At 44.1% G+C, this 12735-nt stretch overlaps 1 protein-coding gene across 3 annotated transcripts; it reads right to left on the bottom strand.

Moving 5' to 3' along the window:
- Nucleotides 1-3947: 3947 nt before the first annotated feature.
- Nucleotides 3948-12735, bottom strand: RPL26L1 (ribosomal protein L26 like 1). Of its 3 annotated transcripts, none has more exons than XM_059919642.1 (4): nt 12659-12735; nt 12153-12329; nt 5054-5194; nt 3948-4279 (listed from the first exon to the last, which is right to left on the bottom strand). In XM_059919642.1, the coding sequence occupies exons 2-4, from the start codon at nt 12318-12320 to the stop codon at nt 4151-4153; spliced, it is 438 nt and encodes a 145-aa protein (XP_059775625.1). In that variant the 5' UTR covers nt 12321-12329; nt 12659-12735; the 3' UTR covers nt 3948-4150. The 3 variants fall into 3 exon arrangements, with proteins under 3 accessions (XP_059775625.1, XP_059775626.1, XP_059775627.1); XM_059919643.1 differs by having other exon boundaries at nt 12655-12729; XM_059919644.1 differs by lacking the exon at nt 12659-12735 and adding an exon at nt 12564-12630.

Genomic DNA, 12735 nt, shown 5'->3' with positions numbered 1-12735 from the left:
TTTTCCTTAAAAATGTTATTTCTGTTAACATGTTTTGGGTTTATTATTTTTTAAATGAATTTAAAATAAATCTTAAAATTTTAATGTCTAATATGGTAAATTATATCGATAGATATAACCCTCATAAATAAGGTCTTTGGGCCCTCAGTAATTTTTAAATTAGAGGAAAATTCTCGGAGGCAACTTCAGTAGGATGAAATAAACAAGAGTGGACCATAAAACACTACAGCGCAAACCCCAAGGAACCCCTAAACAGGCATGCAGGGTTACAAAGCCACGGAGTCATAAAGCTCCTTTGCAAGTTGATTGAGAACGTTGGAAGTTAGTGGAGAAGCTGAAATTCTGCAGAATTCACTACTTGTTTGCTCTGCACATATGTAGGGAACATGCACTGCCGGCAGACACCACTGATAATTGCAGCTACCATTTCTCGATGGCCATGTGCCAGTCATTAAACAAGGTACTTTGAATTACCTGTCTCATTCAGTGCTCACAACACCTAATATAGATGTTATTAAATCCATTTTACATATTAAGAAAGAGAGGCTCAGATTCGTAACTTGCCCAAAGTCTAGCTGTTTTAAGCGACAAAACTGGCATCTGAATGTAGGTCTTCGTAGCTCCTGTTCTTCCCACTAAGCCATGCTACCTCTCCTATTTCAAATGGTAAGTCAACCAAAACCAAACAAAAGCAAAAAAAAACCCTTAAATTATACACTACTTAACAAGATAGAGACATCTAAGGCCTAAGATGAGAGCTTTAAAAACCTGTTGCAGAATTAGCTGCCCTCCTACTAGGGATAGGCTAGGATGTGGTTGATTTAATTATTTCTGATGGACAAAGAATATTTTATTTATTACTGGTGCATGTTTATACTGTAATTATGGTGTTCAGGCTATACATCAACCTCATATAGTTATTTAAATTTGGATGACCTGCTGTTCTCATGAAGACTTCTTTACAGATCAAACTTTGAGTAAAAACCCAATCATATATGCACAGAATATTTCTAGAAGGATACAAAAGACTGGAAACAGTGACTGCTTCTGGGGAGAACTTAGTGACTGAGAGTCAGCGTGACAAGGAAACTTACCTTTTTTTTGGCCATGCTGAGCGGCTTGTGGGATCTTAGTTCCCCAACCATCCCCGACCAAGGATTGAACCCATGCCCCTGCAATGGAAGTGCGCAGTCCTAACCACTGGACCACCAGGGAATTCCCAGGAAACTTACTTTTCACTGTATACCTTTTGTCCCTTTTTATGTTGTACTATATATATATTACTTCTTAAAAAAAACAAACAAAACTAATTTAAAAGAACAATGAACAAAGACCCAAGCCATTACCAGATTGGAACTGCTCAAAGTCTAGCATCAGCAGAGTATGAAGGACTCTTGGTTAGTACAGTTCTGCCGGGTTCCCAGAAGATTTGGTTACTTATTTGCCTACCCAACTCACATGGAAACCTCTGTAGCTGAACATCTCAACCCAAGTGCACTATGAAAGCAGACATTCAGAAGCAGTTATGTGAAGTTTAAAAGTTTGGAGTCTTCCCAAAATAGCACAAGGGGACTCACTCAAGTAAATGGACATCTGCAAATTTGATGAAAAGGTCAGTAGGAAACTGCTTAATTCAAACTCATTCCAGGAGACATGCTAAAAACCCCCAGGCCAAAACCTTGATAAGCAGGCCCACCCAGCTGGCATTCTGCAGTCTCCATTTCCTGCAGCAGCCCAAACATTGCTGCCTTTAAACCCTCCCCCTTTGTTGAAGAACCAGCATTTATCCAGACTCCCTGGAGAAAAACTTTCCCCTCTGCTCCCGCAGACAAACGCACTGCCAATCTCCTCAGAAAGACAATAGCTAACATTTGCTGAGTTCTCTGTGCTTTACACGCAGTATCTCAAGTAGTAAGTCTGACAACTCTGTGAAGTAGGTACTCTTCTCTTCTTTTTTTCTTTCTTTCTCTTTCTTTCTTTCTCCTTCCTTCCTTCTTTCTTCTTAATAAATTTATTTATTTTTGGCTGCATTGGGTCTTCGTTGCTGCGTGCCATCTTTCTCTAGTTGTGGCGAGCGGGGGCTACTCTTCATTGCGGTGCACGGGCTTCTCATTGTGGTGGCTTCTCTTGCTGCGGAGCACGGGCTGTAGGTGCGCAGGCTTCAGTAGTTGTGGCACACAGGCTGTAGAGCGCAGGCTCAGTAGTTGTGACGCATGGGCTTAGTTGCGCCGCGGCATGTGGGAGCTTCCCAGACCAGGGCTCAAACCCGTGTACCCTATGTTGGCAGGCAGATTCTTAAGCACTGCGCCACCAGGGAAGTCCCAGAGGTAGGTACTCTTTTCATCTCAATTTTATAAATGACAGACCTGAGGCCCAGAGAGGTTAAGCCATTTGCCCAGGGTCACACAGCTAGGAGCTGACTGAGCTGGGATTAGAGCTCTCAATTGATGTCAAATTCCTGCTCTTGATCATGCACTATTATTCACATGGCTGATGATAAAAAGCCTGGTGTGACTTGGGGGAGATTACAGCTCTCAGAGCTCCTATCTAACACTTGTATTGAACAAAGTTGCTGAAAAGAAACCAAATCTAACTCTTAGGAAATATAATTTAGGTTTCATGGTGAGCGTTATGGCTGGAGCCTAGGGCCCAGACCAGCCATCAGAAGATGTCATCCTAGTACAAATATAATCTAGTTTGAAATCTGACTTTTATGCAAATTTGGGGCCCTGAAACATGTGTTGTTCGAGAATGAAGACAAAACCTCAAATTAGAAAAATAAAGCACAGCCCTCTGGTTGACCTACTTATGCTCCCTAGACATACAGTTCAGTGTGCTAACATAGCCACCATGTTTTGGGCACCTGCTCTATTTTATGTGCTGTGTGTATGTATGCATCCTAATCCACAGCACAAATTTACCTAGTCATAAGCATCATACAAGGGCTATATGAAAAATACAAATGCACACGAGACCTGAAGAGTTCTCTCTTCAGACGTACTGTATCACAGAATCTCCAGACAAGAGGTGGGGACTATTTTAGCAACCACCCACGTGACTCCTAAAATCAGGGGAATCTGGTGGACTGCTACTTTAATTTTCAGCCTTGAAGATTAGCGTTCCAGCTTCTTACGTAGACTAGAGAAACAGAGGGTCATAAAAATGGCTGTCTGAAGACCAGAGCAGGACTTGAATCAAGATCCGTCTGGCTACAGAGCCAGTATCATTCCGCCTACTCTTAAATCAATGCCACAGTCAGAGCATGCATACTGAGTTCTGTGGTGTGTGATCTTAGCAATCTTCAGTGAAAAATCATTCCTTCTTTGAGTGCAAAGTGAATGTCAGAATGTGAAATAGAAGTTAATTGAACAATAATAGCGATATTAGAATTTATACACTCACACTTTCAAAGTGTGCTCAGAAATAGCCCATTTGATCCTGGCATTTTATTTCTGCATTTTCCATGAGACAGGAAGGCAATGAAGGTATTACCATCTTTTTACTACTGAGAAAATGGAAGCTCAGAGAAGAGCTGTTTGCTCAAAGGCCTTTTTGACTGTCCAGTGGTAGAGCTGGGATTGGAGCTTGACGACTGGTGACAGTGCTTTTCCCACTAAGCACTAATGCTTTTACTGCTACAAATACGTAAATTCTTCTCTGTTCCATATAAATGTGTAGGCTCTTGTCAGACTCCAGGAAAGGGCTGACTTAAGAGCAGGAGGAACGCCAGAGGCAGATGGCTGTGGGAGGTGAATGTCCTTTGATGCACCGAGGCCTGGGTTCAAATCCCAGCTCTATCTCTCATGCTCTCTGGGATTTGGACAATTAACCTAAACTCATTTTCTTCACCAGTCAAAATGGGAAATAACTGATTCAATCAACATTTATTAAGAAACACCAGTGTCAGATAAACCCTGTGTTACTAGAGAGCCATAAAAGGCAATAAATATGTTTTGGAACAAGAAAACATGTCCAATTTTTATTCATAAAATTATTAATCGAAACAGCAAAAGTAGATATACAGAGCCACATATCAATAACGAAACAGGAAGGAAATGAAACGTTCCAGAGACACCTCGAAAAGTTTCAAAGGAATACACACCAGGCAAAAGAATCTACAGATAAACCGTGGTTGCACTAAAGGTAATATTCATTCCTGCATTTTCTCAATAAGTTCTTCCTTATATTTGCCTTTCTCTTTTCCAACTTGTCGAGATTTGGCTTTTCGTTCAAGAATTTTTTTCCGATCTTTGTCCAGTTTTAGCCTGGTAATAACCACCTGTTAGCATGAGAGAATAAACAGATATTGAATTTTTTTTTTTTTTTTTTTTAAGGAGAAAGGACTTATAACCGCAATTAATCTTATACAGCAGATCTCCCCTCGACAACAGCAGCTTGGGTTCCTTCTTCTGCTACCCAGTGCCCAGCTCCTAACTCTTGAGGATCTAGAAGACCATTTAGATAATTTAGTGGTACGAAGTGTCATTTAGCTTGTGAAACATTATACTACCGACATGGATGGTTTGTCTATCCATGTTGGCAGTATAATTTGCCCTTGGCTGGCAAAATGCATTGTTTTAAAAATACCTGCATTCCCACCAGCTACCGGGCAATACAGAGATCATAAAGATGAGTGAGACCCAACCATTCTGCCCTTAAGGATCTGAAACTCTGGAGGAGAGACCCTACAATACAACGTATAAAATGGGAGGTTAAAGGAGGAACAGCATATTCCACCAGGTGGGTGTGAGGGCCGAAGGAAGAGGTGTTCTCTCTTCTCCCTCTGGACACTCTCTGGTGGGAAAGTGATGCTTGGAATGCCTGGAACATTCTTGCTACCAGCTTGCAGACGGGGCCTCCACCGAGGACGACACAAACAGATAGGGAAAGGAACTGGATCTCTTACGATATCACTAAGCCAGTGAACCAACCAAGCCTTCCTCCCAAGGAAGTCCTTACCGTGGCCGCCTGTGCAGACAGTACCAACAGCCAACAACTCTAGTAGGAATGCTATGCTACACGCCCACTACCACTGCGCAGTCCTGGGCCATACCTTGCTTGGGTGAATGCCCACGTGGACAGTTGTGCCATTAGCCTTCTCACGCTGCACCCGCTCGATGTAGATGACATATTTCTTTCTGTACACCTGGACTACCTTGCCAATTTGCTGACCTTTGTAGTGTCCTCGAACCACCTGAGAGAAAATACAAAAGAGAATTCTCCCCATTTCTAATGCTTGAACATCACAGTGAGGAAACTAATTATCAGGAACACACAGGCTAAAAATAGAACTTTTTGTATTCAGGCAAATTTTGAATTTTGATTCAATCAAAATCAGCTGGGTTTTTTTTTTTTTTTTTTTGGTATAAATCTGCTTTGTATTATTCTAAGTCAGGTGGAAATTCTTTGCCTGTATTTTTTTCTTCTCTTACCTGAACAAAACATTCCTTGAACTAAGATGGTCATCACATGACTAGTCCTGAGAGTAAAAAAATATAATCGCTGTACATCTAAAACTAATACATGTTAGGGACTTCCCTGGTGGTCCAGTGGTTAAGAATCCACCTGCCAATGGAGGGGACATGGGTTCGATCCCTGGTCCAGGAAGATCCCACATGCCGCGGAGCAACTAAGCCTGTGCACCATAACTACTAAGCCCACATGCCACAACTACTGAAGTCCTTGCGCTCTAGGGCCCATGTGCCGCAACTACTGAAGCCCATGTGTCTAGAGCCCGTGCTCCACAACAAGAGAGCTACTACTACTAAGTAGCTCTACTAAGTAGCTCTACTAAGCCAACACAATGAGAAGCCCGTGCACTGCAACAAAGAGTAGCCCCCGCTCGCCGCAACTAGAGAAAGCCCACGTGCAGCTATGAAGATCCAGCGCAGCCAAAAATAAATATTAAAAAATAAATAGGGGCTTCCCTGGTGGCACAGTGGTTGAGAGTCTGCCTGCCAATGCAGGGGACACGGGTTCAAGCCCTGGTCTGGGAAGATCCCACATGCCACGGAGCAACTGGGCCCGTGAGCCACAATTACTGAGCCTGCGCATCTGGAGCCTGTGCTCCGCAACAAGAGAGGCCTCGATGGTGAGAGGCCCGCGCACCGCGATGAAGAGTGGTCCCCACTTGCCACAACCAGAGAAAGCCCTCGCACAGAAACGAAGACCCAACACAGTCATAAATAAATAAATAAATAAATAAAAGAACGTGAATTTCTTTAAAAAAAATTAAAAATAAATAAATAAATAAAACTAATACGTGTTGTATGTCAATTATAGCTCAATTTTTTACAAAAAGTAAAATAAAAAAAATATATAATCACTCTCAAGATCTAAACAGAGAATGGTTAAAGAAATTATACTTAGTAACTGAATCACTTTGCTGTACACCAGAAACTAACACAACATTGTAAATCAACTATATTTCAATTAAAAAAAAAATTATATTGAGATTCTCAGGCAACCATCTAAAACCCATGTTTTCAAAAAACAATTTATGACCAAGGAAAATGCTCAAGATATGACCTTTAGAGAAAAAAGAAGAATACAAGGCTATATATATAGTCTGAATCTTATGTGTATATGCTTCATATATGTATATGGCATGTAACATGAGATGAAGATATATCCAGATGTCAATAATGGTTGCCATTAGGAAGGAAGGAGAATTACTAATGACTATTTTTTAATTTATGTTCTTCTAAATTTCAAGATTTCTACAATTAATACAAATATTTTATAGTCAGAAAAAAAAATAAAACGTTAAATTAAAATCTTGTGGGCTATTTTTGCAACTAAAAAGCAGCTCATACTCCAATTCTATTCAAAAACCAACTAGATTATGGTTTCCCTAAAGGCAGGAGCCTATTAAACAGTAGCCATATAAGCATAGAGGAAATACTACATGTAAAGAATTGGCGAATCTCAATACTCCTAAAATGTCTACCCACATTGTTCAGCTTACTCACCAGGGTGATTTTCAGGTTGAAAAGACAACAGCCATGCATGACTCACTGAAAATCCACCACAGTCTACGTGACCAGAGACCCTCACATGGAAAAAGTAGGTGAAAAAGCCCCTATTAACTATCATCCTGATTGAAGAAAAATGTTAATAAAAGGAGTGAAAGGAACACCCGTGATAAAGAGAAGTGGACAAACGCTAGACCCAGCGAGGAGGGAGACAGGATAAGACTCAATCGACTGTGGAAAGGTGAGGGAGAAGAGGCGAGGATGACATCCAGAGTCTGGCTGGGCAACTGGATGGATGGATGTGCCTTTCCCGGAGGCATGGAACATGAAAATTCCATACACAGCGGGAAGGCCAACTGGGCTGGTGACAAAGACCTGCGAGTCATCCAAAGAGATGGCAACTCAAAGCCTGATTTTACTTAGGGAGCTGGTGGTATGAGAATGTAGAAATCTGAGAAAAGCCAACATTTTGGAAGAGCTTACGAAAGAGACTGAAGTGGCCAGGATGAATGGCAAACCAGGAAGTGTGGTGTTAGAGTAGCCAAGACAAGAAGGTCAAATGCCCTAGGATGGTCAGCTACTGGAAGGATAAAGTAACAGCTGACAAGAAGCTGGTCACTGGTGGTCATGGCTACAGTGCTTTCGATGGAGTGGTGGGATGGAAGCCGTACGATAAGGCAATGAGTTCACCGGACGTGAGAAGACGAAGGTGAAAAAAGACTGACCCAAGGAGCTTGGATCTGAAGAGGATGAGAGAGGACACATGTTCAACGTGGATGTGAAGTTAAGGGATAATTTTCTATTTTTAAAGAGGGGGAAACATGAATATGTTTAAATGCTGATGAGAAGGAACAAGTATGGAGGAAGAGGTAAAGGAAACTGTAGAGAAAGGGGATAACGGATAGAAGGATCTCAAGAGGGGAGAAGAGAGTGGTGGATGTCACATGCAGTGGCAGCAGGATAGCTTACACAGAAACAGGGATTTCTCTTTCACTGTAACAGGAGAGAATGAAGACGGGAGGGGTGCAACTGCAAGTAAGTCAGAGGGTGTGGAGCCGGGAGTTCTGCAAGATCCTGGACAATAGTTCTAATTTCCTCTGTAAAATAGGAGGCATAGTCAACTGCTCAGAGAAAGAGGTAGGTGAGATTTAGAAGATTCCAAGAGAGAAAAGGCAGTTTTAACAAACCTAATTGGGACGATTTTATTCTCCTGGTCAGAGAAGTGCTTACTCAGTATGGCCTTTGGAGTTAAGAGACCTGGATTCCTGGCTCAGACACTCATTTTCTATATTATTCTTTATTACTTTACCTGAGTTTCATTTTCTTCATATCTAAAAAGGAAACCATTCATAACCCCACAGGCATTAAAAAAATGGCAGCTCCTTCTCCCCTGCCCTCCTTTTCTTTTTTTTTTTACACATTTAAAAAAAATTTATTTATTTTATTTATTTATTTTTGGCTGTGCTGGGTCTTCGTTGCTGCGCACGGGCTTTCTCTAGTTACGGTGAGCGGGAGCTACTCTTTGTTGTGGTGCGCGGGCTTCCCGTTGTAGTGGCCTCTCTTGTTTCGGAGTACGGGCTCTAGGCTCACGGACTTCAGTAGATGTGGCTCGCAGGCTCTAGAGCGCACACTCAGTAGTTGTGGTGCATGGGCTTAGTTGCTCCGTGGCATGTGGAATCTTCCCGGACCAGGGCTCGAACCCATGTCCCCTGTGTTGGCAGACAGATTCTTAACCACTGCACCACCAAGGAAGCCCCTGCCCTCCTTTTCTTTATCTCACCTTCCAATTCCATCCAGTCAACAGTTTTCATCCATTCAATAAATATTGACTGTGCCCCTGTTGTGTGCCAGGCTCTGCACTGAGGTCAGGTAACAAAAAAGAAAAGTTCTCTGGCCTCACGGAGCTTAGTCTGATGGGTAGTAGGCAGTTAACAGGTAAACATGCAAATATATAATCCTAACTGCAACAGGGCACATGGGAAGATACTGAGAGGATAAAAAATGGTCTATGTCATATTAAGGTGATGCTACATGGTTTTTACATCTGCCAAAACTCACCTGTGCATTTCACTGTATGTAAATTATGCCTCAGTTTTTTTAAAAAAATGATCTCAAATTGTGTTCATTGCTATGAAAAAAGAATAAAGGATGCTATACTAAAATACTGAGTAGTATCTGGGAAGGCTTTTCTGAGGAACTGACATTAATATAAGAGCTGCAAAAGGAGGAGTTAGCCAGGTAAAGGGGAGAAGAGCACTCCAGGCAGAGGGAGCGTTCTGGACAAAGACGCAGAGGGAGAAAAGATTTAGGTGCATTTAAGGACCTGAAAAGACCAATGTGTTTGAAGTACAGAGCATGTGGGGGATAATGAGATGAGGTCAGAGAATTAGACCTGGACTGGCTCACACAGGGCCTTGTCAATGATTTAGATTTTACAGCAAGCACATCAAGCACCACTGATAGGTGTTAAGCAGGATCTGATTTGCAAACAATGCCACTCTGTGGAGAATGGACTAGAGTAACAGTGGAAGCTACAGATGCTTTGAACTAAAATGGAAATATAAAGAAGTGGTCAGATTCAAGACTTATTTTGGAGGTAAAATCAACAAGACTTAGTGATAGATTAGAAGACAGGGGTTAGGGAAAGTTAATAATTTAAAGGTTTATGGTATACCTAAGTGGGGAGATAGAAGTGTCACTTATTGAGGTGTGAAAGATGGGAGGAGAATCCGATCTTAGAGGCAGTGGGAATATCAGGATCTCATGCATAAGAAGCTTGAGATGTCTGTGAGATATCCAAATACAGATGTTCAGCAGGCAGTTAGATCTACAGCTCTGTGGTCAGAAAAGTAGTTTGGACTGGAATGTAAAAGAGGAAGGTGTTAGCACAGAGCAGACATTTAAAACTTTAGGAATAAATATTACCACCTAGGTAGACCACGTAGGCCAGCCAATGGAAGACCAGGTGCAGGCCCTGACAAACTCCAGCATTTAGGGACCAGACAGAGGAGAAATAGCCAGCAAAGGAGTCTGAGAAGTTGCAAGTAAATTGTGAACCTGAAGTGTCACAGAAGCTAAAAAGAGAAACTATTTCAAGAAGTAAGGTGGTGCAACCTATGCCAAATGCTGCTGAAAAAGTCAAGGACGGGGCTTCCCTGGTGGTCCAGTGGTTAAGAATCCGCCTGCCAATGCAGGGGACACGGGTTTGAGCCCTGGTCCGGGAAGATCCCACATGCCGCAGAGCAACTAAGCCCGTGCGCCACAACTGCTGAGCCTGCGCTCTAGGGCCCATGAGCCACAACTACTGAGCCCGCAAGCCACAACTGCTGAGCCCATGTGCCGCAACTGCTGAAGCCCACGTGCCTAGAACCCGTGCTCTGCAACAGAGAAGCCACTGCAATGAGAAGCCCGCGCACCACAATGAAGAGTAGCCCCCGCTCGCCACAACTAGAGAAAGCCCACGTGCAGCAACAAGGACTCAACGCAGCCAGAAAAAAAACAAAAACAAAAGTCAAGGACAGTGAGACCAAGATGTGACCACTGAATTTAGTCATAAAGAGGTTGGTGGGGACTTCCCTGGTGGCGCAGTGGTTAAGAATCTGCCTGCCAATTCAGGGGACATGGGTTCAAGCCCTGGTCCAGGAAGATTCCACATGCTGTGGAACAACTAAGCCCATGCGCCACAACTACTGAGCCTGCACTCTACAACCTGCGAGCCACAACTAGTGAGCCCACGTGCCACAATTACCGAAGCCCATGCGCCTAGAGCCCGTGCCCCGCAACGAGAAGCCCGCACACTGCAACAAAGAGACAGCCCCGCGCAGCAACAAAGACCCAATGCAGCCATAAATAAATACATACATACATAAATACATAAATAAATAAATAAGAGGTTATTGGTGATCTCAGCCAAAAGCAGTTTCTGTAAAGTAAAGCATCCAGATTTTCCAGGTCTCTTGCAAAACTGAAGAATCTGACAACAACTGAATGTAACTGAAGAGTCTTCATTTCCCTATCGCAGCAATGGGCTGAAGGTATATGACTATCTCTCTTAAAAGAGCCCACTTCCTTTAATTTGCCTAACTAGACTCTAGAGGCATTTGCAATCCCCCCATTCTAGAACATGTCTGATGGGAAGGATCCAGGAGAGAAGAGGTTGAGCCATACTTCTGAATTATTTTTTTCTACGCTATTCCTGTCACAGTCTCAGCCTAACTTATCCCCTGCTTCCACTCTTTTCCTCCTCAAAGCTTCAGAGTCCCAGTGCCTTAGGTGATCCACCAAATCCCTTACTTCATTCTCTAAAACAATGGTTCTCAACTGGGGGAGGGTGGCAGGGGTGGATTTTGCTCCCCAGAGACACTGGGCAATACCTGGAAATATTTCTGCTTGCCATAACTGTGAGGAGGTGCTACTGGCATCTAGTGGGGAGAGACCAGGGGTGCTGCTAAACATCCTACAGTGCCCAGGAGAGCTCAGCACAACAAGGAATCATCCAGCCCAAGAAGTCAATAGTGCTGAGGTTTTAAGAGGGGCCTGTAGGTCTTGTGCACTGTTAGTGTTCTAGGGAACACTGCCTGGGAAGTGCTCAGTAAATATTCCCTCAAGGGATGAACATAGCCCCTGTCTATTTTACTCACCCTCACTTCCCCTCCCTACTACACATCCTAATCCTAAGCTCCAGTCACAGAGAACAGAGGGCTTATACTTTCTCACATGGGCCGTACTCTCACAGTTTCAGGCCTCTGACTTGCTGCTGCTTCTCCATTCTCCCCGCCAAGTCCAGCACCATCAAATGCCCAGCTTCCACTAAACTCCATGATACCAAAACCCTACTCTTATCGCAAAACATTCCCCTGCAAAGTCTGGTTCAAATAGCCACCCTGGGCAATGCCTGGCAAACTAGCAGCCTCCGCAGACAAAGTAAGAAAACAAGAGTTTTGCTTGGCTGGGACAGTATATTTCTCAAATTATTATTATTAAAGAATTGAGTTGGAATGCTCTAAATTAGGCTGGACAGGCGCTCTCTGGTGACTCTGGGCCCCATCTCCGGTCTAACACATCTGCAGGGTCACACTACCTGCCAGTCCTCCACGTCCAAGCACACTCGACGTTCTCAGGCAGAGGCGGCGCCCGAGCGCCACGCAGCTGGGTAACTAGAGCCCGGAGGACACGTACCTGGACCTCGTCGTCCTTGCGGATGGGCATGGAGCGAACGTTGTACTTCTGCCGCAGCTCCTTGGAGAGCGGAGACGACATGATCTTCCTGCGCACGTGGGAGGGGGCATTGAAGTGACGTTTGCGGTTTTTGCTGCGGTCCGAGGTCACGAAGGGGTTGAACTTCATGGTGACGGTCTGCAAAGAAAGGCAAGGGAGAGAGCGAAGGGACGCTCAATGGGGTACCGGGGCATTCTCTCCATCCGGGACACTTCTCCCATCCCCGCACAAGGGCTCTAGGGAGGTGGCCTCGGAAGAAGGCGACTGAAGGAAAATGAAGGATGGGAGGGCTCTGGGTGTTACACAGAGCAAGGCGTACGTGGGAAGCACATGCTTGACTAAACGGATGTGGGGCGAAGGTGGCACTGGGACCTTGAGGCTGACTGAGGGAGGAGGGCTCGGACTGCACGGTTGGGGGTCACGCAGAGAGACCTCTAGGGAGGCATGCAGACCCTGCACTCACCTACCTGGTGACCGCAGGGTTCAGACCCTGGGCGCGCAAGGCCGGAAGTAAGGCTTCCTTGCCGCTCAAGCGCAGAAAGAA

Source organism: Balaenoptera ricei, chromosome 3, assembly GCF_028023285.1.
Source record: "Balaenoptera ricei isolate mBalRic1 chromosome 3, mBalRic1.hap2, whole genome shotgun sequence".
Classification (NCBI taxonomy): domain Eukaryota; kingdom Metazoa; phylum Chordata; class Mammalia; order Artiodactyla; family Balaenopteridae; genus Balaenoptera; species Balaenoptera ricei.
This window is presented reverse-complemented; position numbering and strand designations above follow the sequence as displayed.

Bases quoted from the DNA above. Each gene is read 5' to 3' on its own strand.
- RPL26L1 (XM_059919642.1), bottom strand. From the start codon at position 12,320: ATGAAGTTCAACCCCTTCGTGACCTCGGACCGCAGCAAAAACCGCAAA. The intron at 5,195-12,152 runs GTACGTGTCCTC...ATTTTCTCTCAG, and splicing joins GCAAGGACGACGAGGTCCAG to GTGGTTCGAGGACACTACAA. The intron at 4,280-5,053 runs GTATGGCCCAGG...TCATGCTAACAG, and splicing joins TGGGCATTCACCCAAGCAAG to GTGGTTATTACCAGGCTAAA.